This window comes from Ochlerotatus camptorhynchus, unplaced genomic scaffold (genome assembly GCF_037179485.1).
Source record: "Ochlerotatus camptorhynchus isolate MF236.1 unplaced genomic scaffold, CSIRO-AGI_Acam_v1.1 ptg000054l, whole genome shotgun sequence".
NCBI classification, from domain to species: domain Eukaryota; kingdom Metazoa; phylum Arthropoda; class Insecta; order Diptera; family Culicidae; genus Ochlerotatus; species Ochlerotatus camptorhynchus.
The window spans coordinates 293309-312074 of NW_027040544.1; the positions used below are offsets into that span (position 1 = coordinate 293309).

Genomic DNA, 18766 nt, shown 5'->3' on the forward strand with positions numbered 1-18766 from the left:
ATTTGGCTTTAACGCAAGTCACCATTGCAGCATTCGGAGATTGCAGTGGGTGAAACGATCAGCAACACTTTCAGTTTAACGCCGGAGTTTGCCGGTCGGGCAACGATTGCTGCCAAGTTTACGTCCAAAGAGTTGGACGACGTTGATGGTTTTCTTGCCTTTGAAGCTAAGCCTCGGCCAGAGGATGTGCTAATGGAAACTACCGAAAATGCAATTATCGCTCGAACAGACGTTATCGATTGATGACGGTTGGTAGTATTTATCTTTTTTGTCGATGTGTTCAAGAAATGAATGTATTGAAAGCCAAATATCAATCGATTTTGTACAAGCTTTGATCATATTTATAAACCTAAATCTACTTATTAATTTATGCAATTTTTATCCACTTTTAAATAAACTATTTATCGTAGCATGAAACAAGCTATTTCTACATTCTATGATATCACCTTCTTAAACCTCTTCCAAAGACGGGTTCTGCGTTGGTGTCCAAGTAATAGGTACCTCGTGTTTCGATCGGAACTGCGTCGCCCATTGCGACAGGACCGGTTTGACATTGTTTGTTATTGAATTCGTTCATATTGCCACATTGAAACGCAATGAAGCCATCGCGTCTATTGACGGACTCTGCGTAGTACACATAAGATCGTCCATGGCTGCAGGCTCCGATGAAATCCTCCATCCCATTGCATCCCGGCTGATTGGGTCCGCCTCCATTGGGATAAAAATCCACGTGACCCAGATTCTTGTTATGTCCTAACATCCCTGCGCAAGTGTGAATCACATCCACAAACCGTGCATCACTGGGGTCAAGACGTTTATCAGGTTCCGAATCAATGAATCCGGGAAGTGCCGGATCGAGACCCGTAACCCGGGAAGCCTTTCCCGAATTTATGGAACTGCCAGCAAATCCCGAAGTGTGGGCTCCCAAGCTGTGACCTATGATGTGAACCGAGTCCAAATTCGTTCCTCGTTCTGTTACCATTCGATCGATCAGTGATCCCACGTGGCGTCCGACATCTCGAGTTGCATATGCCGATCTAAAGTAGAGGGTATCGTGCGCTAATGGGCTCCAGTCGACCACTGCAAAAGGGATAATGGTTTTTAAATCGCTTGTTCAAAATGTTCTCCGACTAACATCTTACCGAACACGTTCATATCCTCTCGTTTCAAATAGGCATCTTTGACCTGCTGGCACACAGGGCTGCTGATCGAGTTTTGCCATCCGTGGATAACGAACTTCGTTGGGAGATTTGGATTGTACGTCTGAACAAACTTCATCGGAACTGACGGATCGTTGGTAAACTTGAATGCCGTTGGACTATCTCTGGTGTTTCTATTGAACCGTAAAATATGTAACATAAATTGAACGAATTAAACGAAATGCAAATATTGTTTTTTGATCTTTTAACACAATTTCTGCTCAACTGGTTTAATATCAATAATATACCGTTTGGTTTCCAAACATAACCATTTTGGATGAAGATGCCTTCCAATGTTGGTTTCACCTCCTCCATAGAAATAAAAATTTCAACATGAAGCTAGTCTACTTTAGTTTCGAATTTTCCTTTTCCTTTCTCAGAAAAATTAGTGCATTATGCATGTATTATTAATTTTTCATTATACTAAAAGAAAGGCTCTACGTTCGAATGTACCGGAGGTCCTGGATTGCGATCTAGCGTTGGTGCTGAGAAAAAACGGGAAAGTTAAGTGTGTAATCCGGGAGAACTTTCTTGCATAGTTGGATCACGATATGAACATAACTGTGCGAAATCTATGTACATATGTAGATGTGCGAGGCGTAGAGAAGGAAATTCTACCAGTGCTTTATTTCGTCAATTGGAATTGGAAATCAATTTCTACGTCATGATAAAAAACAAGTATTTCTTATGCAAGATGGAGGGGCATCGGATGCGGAAAGCTCGGAAGCAGCCAGCACAACAACAACAGGATAGAAATTAGAGTGTACTGTACGTATACGTGAGCTTGGTGTCTGGAGAAGCATCGTTGCTCAACAAGGAAGATGTAGGAATACACAGCAAAAAATAAATTTTAATATTACATCCAATTCCATCCATTCAATCATGTCGAAAATCTAATGTAATTTTTATGGCCATACAAATTAACAAATGCAGTAAAAGCAACGTAATGTCAGTTCATGCACTATATTAATGATAATTTTGTCCTTTTGGCAAGTAATATTACACCATATTTTCGACACGATTGAAGTGCATCCACTTTGATGTGATATTAAAATTAATTTTTTGCTGTGTAGAAGTGTATGAGAAGTTGGTGATCCTCGAGGCTACCGGTGAAAAGGAATGCGAAGTCCAGAAAAAGCAGCCACATGTGTTTAAGCAGTCGAATGACAAGTACGGAGCGAAAGTTTGGGGATCGGACACACATGGACTCACAGAGATCAGAACAGGGACGAGGAGAACGCCAAGTGGCTGGCGCTGGCCAAATAGAAACGAAAGGAGGCGTTAAGGGAATTGCAGAAGCAGGAGAAAGACCACCACCCAGGAAAACCCTGAAGAGCTCATCACGACCACATTCCGACGACACTTTTTCAGAATAGTGAAAACAATCTATAAATTTAATTTTTTTCGGTTCCATCTTCCAGGAAATCTAATTTTGATGATTTTTCCAAAGATATCTTGCATTTTAAACAACTTATTTTTTAAACAAGGAAAGAACTTTGACCTTATGACCTATTTGGCCTAACCTACTTTGGCCTGATGTATTTTGGCGTAATGACCTGACATCTCTGGAGACAATATTCTTTGAATACCAGAGAGAATTTCAAGATTATTCTTAATCATTTAAAATAAATGAGCACTGAAAAAAATTCTGAGATGAGTCTATGAAAACTATTGAGAATATTCGAATGAAATCCTGTGGTAAGTCCATCACTGTGGGTAAGCCCGTTACCCCATCATTTTTACTAGAAATCAGTTTTAGTGCAACTAAACAAACAGGTAATTTTACTATTCATTATTTTGAACATTTCGAGACACATTGGACCCACAATGAACTGTCAAATGCATAGAATTATTATTATTATTTAGCTTTATTAGGAGGCTTTCAGCCTTGGGCTGGTTCGCCTCCACTAAATGCAAAGAATACTCAAGGATCTATCGTGTGCTACTGGATGTTACAGAAATTGCTAATTTTACACGTGACGGAATCCATCTTTGACATAAAATATGAGACGTAAACAAACATGTCATGTAATATTACACAGCAAAAAAATAATTTTCATATCACGTCAAAGTGGATGCACTACAATCATGTCGAAAATATGGTGTAATATTACTTCCTAAAAAGGACAAAATTATCATTAATACAATGCATGAACTGACATTACGCTGCTTTTACTGCATTTGTTTATTTATGTGGTCATAAAAATTACATGAAATTTTCGACATGATTGTAGTGCATCCACTTTGATGTGATATCAAAATTATTATTTTTTTTTGCTGTGTAAGTGCTCCGAGACTGAAACGTTCGTTGTTCGACGAAAGGTACGTTTGATTGAGCTTTATTTTGCGTCTGTTATGCCTCAAATTTATGTCCAAATAGACGCTCATATATGTCGCTCTCAGAGCACTTAAATTTACATGAATTTGTGTAGTTTTTGCCAGCCGAATTTAATGTTTTGACAGCACTAAAAGATTGGAATCCTGTTGTGATGCACATATATTGCCATCTTATATTTTTATCATCATCCTTGTGCGATTATACATAATTTTGTTCAATAAAATGTTGTTAATAATATGTTGTTAATAAAAAACATAATTTTGATCAATAATAATTGTTAATGTCAATAATATGTTGTTAAAATTAGATTAGGCTCATGCTGAATAACTATTTTCAACACTGCAAATCAATTCGACTACTGTGCAAAAAGTTAGCTAACCAATTAAGTTGAATAAATATGAATAAAGCTCTATGCATATACCTACAGGCCGATATAAGGTTAGAGAGCCAGAAACGAAGGAGCACTGATGAATTCTGAATTCTAAATAGTTACCAGTTTAAAGTGTAATGTTTCATTCAATTACCATGAATATCATCATTATTCAGTAAGCCTAGCAAACATATAATTTAATCAAATTTTAGAATGCAAAAAGCTCGTTTGGTAAAGTGCCTGTCTTACCCCGCACTGCACAATGGTCCAGAATGCAGATTTAGGTGGAATGATATGTTTTGAGCCTGAAATTGAAACTTTAGACTAAAAGTTTCTCCTACAAAGTTGTTCCTTATAGTTAGGCCCTCATTTTTATGACAATAAATTCTAGGGTGGTTCCTATTATCATTAAAATCAAAAATCTAACTTATTTGTTTGAATAAATTAAGGTATACATTCTTCTGCAAAGTTATAGCTGAGCTAATTTCAAGTAACTTTGTTGAAAATAACTTTTTTGTATCTCTTAAATTGGCCGATTTAGAGCTATTTTCTTGAATTGAGTTAGGGTGGCTCTTAAAAAAAAACAGTTTTTTTGCTCTAGTTTTCTTATTTAGAATTTCTCAGAAAAGGTGTCTTTAGATAACTTTTAGATCTTAAGAAGGCGCAAATTTTTGCTCCACAAAGTTTGTCGATATCTTTCGCTGATCAAGAGTTATTGACGTTTGTATACTAAAAATATGCACTTTTCAAATGTTAATATCTCTGGTTGGGGCAAACAAAAAAAAAAGTTTTCTTACGGCATTTGAAAGGGCGTATATTATACTCAATAATATGACAAAATTGGAGGTATGTTATTTTTTAAACTCGTATAAAATCAATTTGAATTTATTAATATTTTTTATTATATTTGAGTATATCTTTTTTATTAGAAGATATACAGGCAACACATTCAGCTATAAAACATTTGTCTGAAAGAGTTTTAAAATTCTCTAGAAGATAACTTTCATGAGAAATTTCAAATAAAAAAGTTATTGCTAAAAAACTATTTTTTCCAGGAACACCCTAAGTCAACTCCGAAAAATTACTCTAAAATGAGAACGTTAAGAGATAGAAAAAAATTTCTTCGACAAAGTTGCTTGCAATTATCTTAGCTACAATTTTTTTAAACAACACATGTTTTTATTTTATAAAACAAAAAAGTTAGTTTTAAAAATTCCCTAATTTGAGGACCACCCTGACGTTTGCAAACACCAAAAGAAGGGAATTTTTAAGAACAAAAACTTTTTTGAAGACACTTAATGTCCAAATACTTAAACAAATGTACTAGCACATTTTATAAAAATTTGTCATTAGAGTGGTCCTATGAAATCCATCTTTTGTCAATAACTTTTTTATTTGAAATTTATAATGAAAGTCATCTTCTAGAGATTTTTAAAACTCTTTAAGACGAATGTTTTATAGCTGAATTTGTTGCCTGTATCTCTTCTAATAAAAAAGATATACCCAAATATAGTAAAAAATATGAATAAATTCAAATTGATTTTATACGAGTTTAAAAAAAAAACATACCTCCAATTTTGTCATATTATTGAGAATAATATACGCCCTTTCAAATGCCATAAGAAAACTTTTTTTGTTTGCCCCAACCAGAGATATTAACATATGAAAAGTGCATATTTTTAGTATAAAAACGTCAATAACTCTTGATCGGCGAAAGATATCGACAAACTTTGTGGAGCAAAAATTTGCGCCTTCTTAAGATCTAAAAGTTATCTAAAGACATCTTTTCTGAGAAATTCTAAATAAGAAAACTAGAGCAAAAAAACTGTTTTTTTAAAAGCCACCTAAACTCAATTCAAGAAAATAGTTCTAAATCGGCCAATTTAAGAGATACAAAAAAGTTATTTTAAACAAAGTTGCTTGAAATTAGCTCAGCTATAACTTTGCACAAGAATGTATACCTTAATTTATTCAAACAAAAAAGTTAGATTTTTTATTTTAATGATAATAGGAACCACCCTAGAATTCATTGTCATAAAAATGAGGGTCTAACTATAAGGAACAACTTTTTAGAAGAGACTTTTAGTCTAAAGTTTCAATTTCAGGCTCAAAACATATCTGCATTCTGGACCACTGTGCACTGTTACAAGTACGTAAATTTTTGCCGCTTTTTTGTTATAAATAGTAATTAACAACATAACCTATTAAAACTTTTCTACCACACAATTTCTATTCAAAACATGGACCAAAAGATAACCAAAATAGCTCTCTATTATTTTAAACTAGTCTTAATGCTTAAGGTCCGGGCTTACCCGAAGTTTCCCTAATTAAGATATACTAAAATTATCATGATTCCGGACACATAAAAATCAAGATCCAGGATTTGGGAAAGTTTTCAAAGTTCTGAAACTTGGAACTAATAAATATTGTTAAGATTCTGGATTTTTTTGAAATTATCGGCTTTCTGGAACTGGAAATATTGTTTCATTTTGTCAATGAAAAAATAATTACTGGGCATGAAAAAAATTCATAACACAGACAATGTTTTCAAGATTCTTAGTTTTACAGAAATATTGGAGATTTCAAAATTATGAGATCACTAAATTAAGAAAAAGAAAGTGTTTAAAATTTTAAATGATTTGTAGAAAATTCCTCTCAAAAGCTTCATGATCAGGACTTTTTCATGCTAAAATAATTCTAACGGAAATAGTTGTTATTTCATTGGATACAAGTTTGCTGAAATTTCTCAAACACTTAAATATACGATCAAAATGTCCGAACTCTCATATTCTATGTTAGACTGCCCTTAGCCTGATTGAATATCAGCAGGGATAAGGGAGGAGAGCAGTTCCGTGTAAAATAGCTAAACAAATGATTTTTTTTTAGCGGCGCCGGTGGTGTAGTGGTAAGCGTGATTACCTCTTACCCCAGCAGGCTTGGGTTTAATTCCAGTCGGCGTCGCCGGGATGTTCTGAGGCATAACATCTCTGATCACGCCTTCCTTCCGAAGGGAAGTAAAGCCGTTGGTCCCCGGTTCATGAGTTGATGGGTCGATAGGTAGGGTTCAGGTGTGGGAGCTGCCTCTCTGGCGTCGGTAGCATTGGTGTTCAGCACGGAAAACAAGATCGACGGAAAAAAAAATCAAGGGAAATTAATTCTTGAATTGGCTTTCCACGATTTGAATGAAACTTTGCATTATTGTTTGTTTCAACTTTTTTCTTCTAAAATTCGGCCATTTGTGATCTTGTAAATTTTTTAAAATGGTCTCCTTGAAATCTTTCAAATCATTGCAGTAACAAAAACCGGATCGAAATTGCATCTGAGACAAACTTGTAGGGACAAATTATGTTTTGTAGGAAAAAATATACACAAAAAAAAAGGTTTTTAGTAAATTATAGCAAATTTAAAAAAAAACTAACAACCTAAATGCCTCAAAATGTCTCCGACAGATTTTTGAAATTTTTGTTTGAAGAAAAGCTTGTAAAAAATATAAACTTTTGTTATGTTCAAAACCATGGACAAAAATCGTAAAACAAGATCGTTTAGACAAAAAGATCAAACAATTTACCAAAAGTTACGTCTTACGTTTTTGGACAATTTTTTAGTGTCAAAAAGTTGCATTTTTCATGAGCTTTACTTAAAAAAAAAAAAATCGGTGATGAATATTTTGAGAGATTGATTTTTTTATAATTTGTTTTGAATTTTAACTTGAAATAACTAAAACCGTTTTTTTGTATACTTTTTCCCAGAAAAAAACATTATTTTTCTCTACAACTTCGTATAAGACGTCATTTTCATCAGAATTTCAAAGATGCTATTTTGAAAATTTTACATGATCTAAAATGGCTGAATTTTAGCAAAAATGAGAAACGTTTACTAACAAACATTTGTGCAAAGTTTCATGTAAATTGGAGATGGTCGAGGTTTTCAAAAGTGGTTTTGAGTGGGTTGGTTTTTTTTTTCCTTTAAATTCCGTTATAATTACTCTTCATAAAGGGATTCCGTTAAGAGGTTCGTCAAATTTAAAGGATTGAGTTTTTTTTTTCTTTGAAATTTAGTGGTGGCACATGGGCTCCAAGTCCAAAATATCGAACGATGAACTTTTTCAAATTAAACATATGCTTCTATAAGTAAACACGTGATTTTGTGAGCTTAAGAACGATTTTTGACATAGGACTACGTCTTTGATTTCTATATGGGGGTACACTTTGTGAAAACCGAAAATGGAACATGTAACAAATTAAGAAAGATTTTGAACGTTAATAACTCAGCTTCCCCTGGTCCAATTTCAATAATTATATGACCAATCGATCAGAAATATGGCTACGCATTGATAACAATGCTTCCGAATATTGATTTTCAACAAGAAACTATTTAAAAACTGGTAAATGTTCTGCATTGTCCAAATGCGTCGAATTAACAAAGAAATCCACCAATTACCTACATGCATATGCTGCTTCCCCAGCACAGTCGTCAGAGAGTAGTAAGTAGACAAAACAAGTCGAAGTGGCATTCGCCTCCGGCTCCGATCCTTGGGCGCGTGCGAATAGGGAGGATGGAATTGCGTAATATTTTGCACACTCATCGCCATGTTCAGAACCAAACGCAAATTCTTCGAGATAACCACCATCCGTCGTCTGGCTCGCCGTGGCGGTGTCTGAAGTATCTCCGGTCTGATTTACGAGGTGTGCTGAAGGTGTTCCTGAAAAATGAGATCTGTGATGCTGTCACCTACACTAAACACGCCAAGCGTAAGCGGCCATGGATGTCATCTACGTTTTTGAAGTGACAGAGACGCACTCTGTTTGGTGTCAGAGGTTAAATCATCACCAACATTGGAAACAAAACAGCTCTTTTCAGGGCCACCAAGCTTATTACAGTAAAGAGTAGGAATAGAATTCATCTGCCTGTTTGTCCATATTCAGAACTACCGACCACACAAAATGCTCATGTAATCAAACTGGAAGCAGGGATACAAATTGTTTTGATCAACCTTGATCAACTTTGCAACTAGCATCTAATTCGACGAAGGCGACAGGAAACATTTCTGGATCAACAATAGAATAGGACCCAAGCGGCGCCGGTGGTGTAGTGGTAAGCGTGATTACCTATCACCCCAGCAGGCCTGGGTTCAATCCCAGTCGGCGCCGCCGGGATGTTCTGAGGCATAACATCTCTGATCACGCCTTCCTTCGGAAGGGAAGTAAAACCGTTGGTCCCCGGTTCATGAGTTGATGGGTCGATAGGTAGGGTCCAGGTGTGGGAGCTGCCTCTCTGGCGTCGGTAGCATTGGTGCTCAGCACGGAAAACAAGATCGACGGAAAACAAATCAAAGGAAAAAAAAATAGAATAGGACCCATCAGCATTTGTAAACAAACCGTTCCAAAGCCTCACAAATCGAAGGCCGCTCACACAAACCAACACCAACATCTTGTAGGTAGAAATTTCCCCTATCCGATAATGGTGTTGGTTTGTGTGGGTGGCCTTCGCTTTGTGAGTAAAGGGCTTTGGAACGGTTTGTTTACAAATGCTGATGGGGTCTTTTCTATTGTTGATGCGAGATTTGTTTTCCGTACTTAGCTCCAATGCTACCGACGCCAGGGAGGCAGCTCCCAGAGATGTTATGCCTTATAATATGCCGATGGCGCCGACTGAGATTGAACCCAGGCCTGCTGGGGTGAGAGGTAATCACGCTAACCACCGGCGCCGATATCTATCACGGCGAATGAGAACGACCCAAATTTGTGTTTAGTTATCTCAGAAATAAGTGCAGGAACTCAGCGATGAGTAAATATTCCTCGTGTTTTCCCAGGTTTTTCCAGGATTTTCCAGGGAAAAATTCCCAAATTTGAGAAAAGTAAAGATTGGATTCACTCAGTCTATTGGTACTACTCCGAGACTGAATAAAATTTAAAAAAATTATCGTCACCTGGAATGCTTGCTCCGTAAGAGCAAAAAGGATTGAGCTTGCCGACTTCCTCCGCAAGCACAGCATCGACGTGGGTCTTCTAACCGAGACCCATCTAAAGTCCGGCGACAGCTTCTGGTTGCCTGACCACAACATTATCCGGCTTGATCGCACCAGCTCCAGGGGGGGTGGTGTTGCGGTCGTCGTCAAGAAAGGAATAAAATACCACACTCTGTCCCATATCCGCACCTCCATCATCGAGGCCCTTGGTGTGGAGGTGAAGTCGTCGACTGGATACGTCCAGTTCATCGCCGTCTACTGCCCTCGACAGTGTGCCGCCAGCAGTGGACTAGCGGCTAAATTTAAGAAGGACCTGTTCACCATCACCCGTACCGGTTCCCGCTTCGTAGTTGGAGGAGATCTGAATGCTCGCCATGAGGCCTGGCGGAACTACCAGCAAAACCAGAACGGTCGTCTCCTGTTCGACCACTCACAGCATGGGCTGTACTCCGTTTGGTTTTCGGATGAACCAACATTCATCTCACCGGCGGGCAACCCATCGACGCTAGACCTGTTCCTGACAAATATCGGCTTGTCCAAGCCGATAGCCTTGAACGAACTCAGCTCCGACCACCAACCGGTGGTGTCTGAGCTGGGCTGCAACGTGGCTCCTGCTTCAAGCCTGCGCAAGGACTATCATCACGTAAACTGGGCCCAGTTTGGACGCGTGGTATACAGGCACATCATCGACAACCCGCCGCTTGACACCGTGGAGGACATCGACCGAGCGTTGGAGGGACTTCACCAAGCCATAACCGTGACTGACGAGACGTGCGTCCGACGAGTTCCTGTGAGGGGTAAGTTTATTGCTATTGATTCCCACACCCAACTCTTAATTCGCCTGAGAAATGTTCGTAGACGCCAGTTTCAGAGGACTGGAGATCAAGTGAGGAAACGTAAAATGGCCGATCTGAACAAGGAGATTGCTTCCAGAATGGTCTCACTCCGGAACGAAAGTTTCGGGCGGCTTGTCCAGAATCTGGACGACCGCTCCAGACCATTCTGGAAAGTTGCCAAGGTCTTAAAGACGCACCCTAAACCCATTCCGCCACTAAAAGATGAAAATGATGACGATCGGCTCATAATCACCCCTCATGAGAAAGCAAATGCGATTGGTGAGCATATTGCCAAATCGCACTTGCTTGGCTCCAACATCCAAAGTCCGCTCGAAGTTCAGGTTGAGCAATGCGTACTCAACCTTGATTCCTCCCCTTGTGCCATCCCTCCGGAGGATAGAATCACAGTGGAACAGATTTGCTCAGCGCTGAAATGCACCAAAAACATGAAGGCCCCCGGGTTTGACGGAATATTCAACCTAGTGTTGAAAAATCTCAGCATGAAGGTTCACTCTCTGCTGGCTGCTGTCTTCAACAGATGCTTGGAACTGCACTACTTTCCAAGTATCTGGAAGACAGCGAAAATCATACCTATCCGCAAACCCGGGAAGGACCCAACACTAGCTTCAAGCTACAGACCAATCAGCCTCCTTTCAGCGCTGAGCAAATTGTTCGAGAAACTCATTCTCAATCGTTTGCTCAAGTTTGTCGAGGAAAATAACATTCTCCTTCCGGAACAGTTTGGGTTCAGAAAGGGGCACTCCACCAATCACCAGCTAGTGCGGGTGATGAATAACATCCGAAGTAACAAAGCTGTATCCAAGTCCACAGCCATGGCCTTGTTAGACGTTGAGAAAGCGTTTGATAATGTCTGGCACAATGGGCTTGTATACAAGCTTTGTAACTTCAACTTTCCATTACATCTGGTTAAAATCACCCGTAGCTACCTCCAGCAAAGGTCGTTTAAGGTATCGTTGAATGGTTGTCTTTCAGACACGTTTTCCATCCCAGCAGGAGTCCCGCAAGGCAGTCTGCTGGGCCCCTTGCTTTACAGCATTTACACTTCCGACATTCCTCCCCTCGGAGACGGTTGCGTGTTTTTCCTGTTCGCAGATGATACCGCAATAGCCGTTAAAGGAAGGATGCCTCGCGAAATAACTAACAAACTTCAACGATGCCTTAACGCCTTTGCTGATTATGCCTCCACGTGGAAAATCAAAATCAATGCTTCCAAAACACAAACAATCATGTTCCTCCATCGGCAATCACCCAAACTAAAACCGGCTCCCTCTTGTACTGTAATCATGGATGGCACAAGGGTTGAGTGGTCCGCCGAAGTAACCTATCTCGGGATGTTGTTCGATGAAAAGCTCCTCTTCCGTTCGCATGTAGAGAAAACAGTAGTCAAGTGTTCTGTCTTGGTTAGGTGTCTGTATCCGCTGATTTGCCGCAGATCCCGCCTCTCAAGGGTGAACAAACTGGCCGTCTACAAACAAATAATAGCACCTGCGATCCTCTACGCAGCTCCGGTGTGGGAATCATGTGCACAGACTCACAGGAACAAAATCCAGGTCGCTCAGAATAGAGTGCTGAGGATGGTTCTTGATCGTCCTTTCGACACTAGAATAACAAATTTACATGAAGAGGCAGGCATTGCCAAAATAGATTCCAAAATTAACGAAATTAAGACTAAATTTGCACAAAAATGTAATTTATCAGAACATGCTTTGATAAGCAATTTGTATATAGTAGGTTAGGTGTACATAGTAGTTGTAGGTTAGTTGTAGTTGTAAATAGTAGTTATAAGTAGTCTCCTTTTTCCAATTCAAATCAAACCAATCCCACCAAGGTGGTCATACTTTAAAATAGGCCTGATAGGACTAGGAACTGTAAATAATAATTAAAATCTCAAATGTACTAAAGTTGAAAAGACGCATCTGTGTCACTTGAAAATTCATACATGTAAACCACACAATCACAAGAAATAAAGATCATTTAAATGCAAAAAAATGGTATCAGCTCATTTTCGCTTCGGACGGCGTGGTCAGCAAAAGCAGCAGTAGGCCGTGGCTGGTCGTGGCAAAGGAGGTGCCAATCGTCATCGCAAATTCTTCGAGATAACCACCATCCGTCGTCTGGCTCGCCGTGGCAGTGTCTGACGTATCTCCGGTCTGATCTACGAGGTGTGCTGAAGGTGTTCGTCACTAAACACGCCAAGCGTAAGTGGCCATGGATGTCCTCTTCAATAAAACGGCCCTTTTCAGGGCCATCAAGCTTACATCAGTAAAGAGTTGGAATAGAATTTATCTATGCTTGTTTGTGCATATTCAGAACCACAAGCCCCCAACCCAACAAACATTGCAAGCTGAGTAACAGCTTATTCAGGCACAAATATGCTTCTTAAGCTAAAAAATAGCTTATTCAGCTCAAATTAATTGTTGGGAACGACCACACAAACTTGGAAGCAGGGGTGCAAGTGATTTTGATTGATTCTCGTAATCAACTTTCTTTTTGAAAAAGATTACTACAAATTTGGATCGCCTACAATTCAAAAACGGAAAGAGTTGAGATAATAGATATTTCAGGCATAACATTTGATAACGGCACAAAAGCATTTGTAAACAAACCTTCTTAGGCCCTTTACACGCGAACCAAATTACGCCCACGCAAACCAACAACATCATCGCATAGGGGCAACTATCACCTTTCCGTAAGTGGTATTGGTTTGCGTGGGCGTACTTTAGCTCGCGTGTAAAGGGCCTTAGAATGTTTGTTTACAAATGCTTTTGTGCCGTTATCAAATGTTATGCCTGATTTGATCAATTAAAAGAACTTAATGCTCTTCACATTTATTCCGTCCACTAGCGGTCCTACGTCAAGCTTCCGTTCGTGCCCCTAGGCTTCTACTTTTTTGAACTCGTATGCTGCCGTTGGAATTGATATTTTGATATATGTGAGATTTTTAAAGAACTATAGATATGTGTTTGTTCCAAAATTGCCGAGTTAACGAACTGTTTTATTGAAACGTCCAGTTTTCATGATTGTTTAAAAACAGTAACAAATGTAACATTGTCGGGAGATTGTCAAACAATAACCATAGACCAATTTCAATTCTACCAGCACTAAGTGGTCCAAACGGTGAAAAACGTGTTCGCATGGAATTACTCCAAAACCTTTAATTTTAGGTACACACTAAGATTATTTTACAGATTTCTGTAAAAAATTGTAAGTGTGTACATAGTGCCTTCGGAGAAGTTTTTAGGCATGCAAGCCCTATGTTTTGACTGTACCCGTTGGCTGATTAATCCCCCTAAAAGTGGGACTCAAAATTTAGTTTTTTGAAAAATGGAGATAGAGGATTGGTGTCTTATGTAAATGAAAATACAAACAACTTTGCTCAAGACATCAACTCTCTATCTATTTGCACAATAAAGACATTGAGCGTTATTTACGGACGATCTTTACAAATATGTTATATGACCATAACTTTTTCCATGTAATTTTAATGTACTTAACATGTTCTAATTTTTTTTTCCTTTGGTTTGTTTTTTCCGTCGATCTTGTTTTCCGTGCTGAGCACCAATGCTACCGACGTGCCAGGAAGGCAGCTCCCACACCTAGACCCTACCTATCGACCCATCAACTCATGAACCGGAGACCAACGGCTTTACTTCCCATCCGAAGGAAGGCGTGATCAGAGATGTTATGCCTCAGAACATCCCGGCGGTGCCGACTGGGATTGAACCCGACCTGCTGGGGTGAGAGGTAATCACGCTTACCACTACACCACCGGCGCCGTTAACATGTTCTAATGAGTTGTTTATCTTTTTAAAATACACAGCTCAATGCACAAGACAACAACTCGGTATTCTTTGTTTCTTCGAAGATATTGTAAATTTATGATCCAAATTGGCACTTTTTTTTAATTTGAGTAACTCATAGAGTAGCAAATGGTGGCAGATGAGACAACTTCTGTTGGAAAGTACAACAAAAGCACTGTATAACTCCTCTGGAATTATCTTTATCTGACAACATTGTGAAAAGTGACAGCAGCTTTAAGGAGGGGACACAATCAAAGTCATCAAAATTCTTCTATCAGATATTCACCACATAGGCGGGCAACATTGACTATACTTTGAACAGCTAGGTGGCAACCCTATCTTGTTTGCCTTGCCTTGACAAGAGCTAACATCACTGCGGGCCCGGGAATCGTTGGCCCCACTGACAGCTCATAATTTATAAACAAATAGATGATTCAAGCCAGAATTTCAAAAAAGGCATGACTGATATTTCCGATATTCTTAATATTATTGCTTACATTTTGTGAAACATAAACTAAGAACTCATAAAGCATTATTTTCTGATTTTCTACCACAAAGTCAACCATTTATATGGCATAAAAGGCTAAATAATTCCATTTGATATAAATAAGACAATCCAGTCACGCCATTATTGCAGTTCACACTTAAATTGTGACGTTTCAGATGTTGGTTTCATAACGGCGCCGGTGGTGTAGTGGTAAGCGTGATTACCTCTCACCCCAGCAGGCCTGGGTTCAATCCCAGTCGGCGCCGCCGGGATGTTCTGAGGCATAACATCTCTGATCACGCCTTCCTTCGGATGGGAAGTAAAACCGTTGGTCCCCGGTTCATGAGTTGATGGGTCGATAGGTAGGGTCCAGGTGTGGGAGCTGCCTTCCTGGCACGTCGGTAGCATTGGTGCTCAGCACGGAAAAACAAGATCGACGGAAAAAACAAACCAAAGGAAAAAACAAACCAAAGGAAAAAAAAAAGATGTTGGTTTCAATAACATGGCGGCATATCAGCCAGCTGACTGTGAATCACTTCCTCAAATGATTAAATATACAGTGGTGACCTTTTAATTAGCACAAGAGGTCAATTTTCTTACAAACTAGCCGACTTTGGAATGTTGCAACTATGTTTCAACTATGTTTTTTTTAAACGAAAGTGTGCTTAAGCAAGTTATTTCTGATATGGTCAAAAATTTCCAAAATAATAGACTTCGGAAATTTCGAATTAAAAATTAGCTAATTAGTTGGGCGAATATCTCATAAAAGAAATTTGATTGTGTTCTCTCCTTCAAACTGCTGTAACTTTTCACGACATGTTTTCAGATGTAATTACAGCGGGGTTTTTCAGTGTTTTTGTTGTACTTTCCAACAGAAGTTGTCTGCCACCATTTGCCACCCTATGATTTATTGAAATTCAAAAATGTGTCAATCCGGATCTAATCTAATCTAATCTAATCTAATCTAAAACAAACGCAGCCAGTACGAAGAAAGCATCCTGGAAAATGATTATGTTAGATGAGGTCTAATCATTTTTCTTGTCTAATTGATGTTTACAGCATATCTAAGATATGATATAAACATCATCACGGCCACACAGCAAAAAAATAATTTTGATATCACGTCAAAGTGGATGCACTACAATCATGTCGAAAATATGGTGTAATATTACTTGCTAAAAAGGACAAAATTATCATTAATACAATGCATGAACTGACATTACGCTGCTTTTACTGCATTTGTTTATTTATGTGGTCATAAAAATTACATGAAATTTTCGACATGATTGTAGTGCATCCACTTTGATGTGATATCAAAATTATTTTTTTGCTGTGCAGGCCTACTGCGTTGTATTTGCCGCAAAGATGATTCTTGGATACATACTTGGGACATACCGTACCAAACGCTCCGAGTTACTATGTGTAGTTGTGTGTAATGTGTAAATATTTGTACAATATTGAAGAATCATAAAATAATGCAATGGAAGGATCTTACCGAATTTTTTCCTATGTTGGTAATGATTCTTTTGCGCTTAAAAGTTTCGTTGGATGCATCCGCTCCTTGTTTATCATGGGGTTTGGGATGCAGTTCCTCGTCATTGCTCGTGGTTATGTTTAGTGATGTGATGGAGATCATTTCTTTCACTAGAAACTACTACTCCTGGCTGATCCGCCAGCCTTGCATCGAGCTGGAACCGCAAGCAAGCAAATCAATTGCCTCCTTGCTCGAATCCTTCGTGAGTGGTTCCGATCGATACGTTTGGCTTGCAGGCAGCAGCACTTTGCAGAAGAAAATTTGCACGTTCGATTTTAACCTACTTCCACTGGATATTACCGTTACCTCCTGGACTTATTTTGTAACTTCCGGCTTCCGGATCGTTATGCACTTGTAACTAAACCCAAACGGACACGATTCAACAGCGTACATTAGAAAATTCAGCGGAGATCTGCAACGTTTCACGACGACGGCGAAGGAAGAAAAAACCCGGTTTGTTCACTCGCGGTAATCTTAAAAACTCTTTCGATTTAATTTTTTAAATAACCAAACACAGCACTAATAAACACACGTGAAATTATTGAAAATTTCAGGTATCCAAAATGCACCAGCTAAAGGACTTATTGCACTAAATTTTCAGTAGCATATTCCAAAAATTCAATTCGGATCATACATTTACAATATATCCGAAAAAAAAAAAAATATTTCAGTGCATTGCAAATGATGTCGTCTTGAAGTATAGAGCAAAAAAAAAATTTAATGATGTTGTAACCTCTACAATTAAAGGGTGATACGGTCAAAATTTGGTCAATATCAACTTGACGTATTTCTTTCAATTTTGCATTTAAAAAACCTGAACACCCCTCATTTTGAAGGTGTGTGTGAGTGTGTAGAATGTTGCTCCTATTTTGATTTTGGAATTCACTCTACAGTTGTCAAAATGCCGTCCAAGCAAGAAAAGCAGCGTATCAAAATTTTGCTCGCGCATCGCGAAAATCCGAGCAACTCGCACACAAAGTTGGCAAAATCGCTAAAAGTTGCCAAATCAACCGTTACAAATGTAATTAAAGTGTTTGGGGAACGTTTGTCGACAGCCAGGAAGTCTGGATCGGGGGGAAATCGAAAACCGGAAGCCGCTGAGACGACAAAGCGAAACCCTAACCTCTCTCTCCGAGATGCCGCAAATAAGCTGGGTGTATCGTCTACAACCGTGCATTGAGCCAAAAAACGAGCCGGACTATCGACTTACAAGAAGGTAGTGACTCCAAATCGCGATGATAAACAAAATACGACGGCCAAAGCGCGATCCCGGAGGCTGTACACGACTATGCTGACGAAGTTTGACTGCGTGGTAATGGACGACGAAACCTACGTCAAAGCCGACTACAAGCAGCTTCCGGGACAGGAGTTTTATACGGCAAAAGGAAGGGGAAAGGTAGCAGATGTTTTCAAGCACATGAAACTGTCAAAGTTCGCAAAGAAATATCTGGTTTGGCAAGCCATCTGTACCTGTGGCTTGAAAAGCAGCATTTTCATAGCTTCCGGGACTGTCAACCAAGAGATTTACGTGAAAGAGTGTTTGAATAAACGTCTGCTGCCTTTCCTGAAGAAACACGGTTGTTCCGTACTGTTTTGGCCGGATTTGGCATCTTGCCATTACGGTAAAAAGGCCATGGAGTGGTACGCCGCCAACAACGTGCAGGTGGTTCCCAAGGACAAGAACCCTCCCAACACGCCAGAGCTCCGCCCAATTGAGAAATACTGGGCTATTGTCAAGCGGAACCTAAAGAAGACCAAAAAAACTGCTAAGGGCGAGCAGCAGTTCAAGGCAAACTGGCTTTCTGCGGCGAAGAAGGTGGACAAAATGGCTGTACAAAATCTGATGGCAGGGGTCAAGCGTAAGGCCCGGCAATTCGGATTTGGAAATGCGGAAGCCTAACTGAATATTTTTCCTGAATTTTATACTAATTGAACTTGAAAAAGAAATTTAATTTGATTTTTTAAATAAACGATTTCACCGATTTACACGCGTTTTCCCTTGACCAAATTTTGACCGTATCACCCTTTAGTTTATAGTTCCACATTTAAATTATAGGAATTGCATATGGGGTCTCGCTGACATATTGCAAATAGATGGGCTAAGAGTTCTTCAAAATAAACTAATTTCAACTATTAAAAAACTCCCCTCGTTGTTTCCGTTGTTTTCGATTTATGCTCTGAATCCTTGCTGACGCTAAATGATTCGTGTAAAT

General features: G+C 39.1%; 2 protein-coding genes across 4 annotated transcripts in view; one reads left to right on the forward strand and one right to left on the reverse strand.

The window, feature by feature from the left end:
* LOC135717265 (annulin-like) overlaps positions 1-377 on the forward strand; it is a 39402-nt gene extending 39025 nt beyond the window's left edge. Inside the window, exon 6 of one of the 2 annotated variants that reach the window (XM_065239259.1) lies at positions 31-377. In XM_065239259.1, coding sequence (XP_065095331.1) covers positions 31-243 — 213 coding nt within the window. In that variant the 3' untranslated portion in view covers positions 244-377. The remainder of the gene's footprint in view (positions 1-30) is intronic. The other variant, XM_065239260.1, reaches the window with a different exon arrangement.
* LOC135717269 (lipase member H-like) overlaps positions 339-18766 on the reverse strand; it is a 60647-nt gene continuing 42219 nt past the window's right edge. For both annotated transcript variants that reach the window (XM_065239265.1, XM_065239266.1), the window contains exons 3-4: positions 1143-1333; positions 339-1080 (exon numbers count right to left, since the gene is read on the reverse strand). In XM_065239265.1, coding sequence (XP_065095337.1) covers positions 443-1080; positions 1143-1333 — 829 coding nt within the window. In that variant the 3' untranslated portion in view covers positions 339-442. The remainder of the gene's footprint in view (positions 1081-1142; positions 1334-18766) is intronic.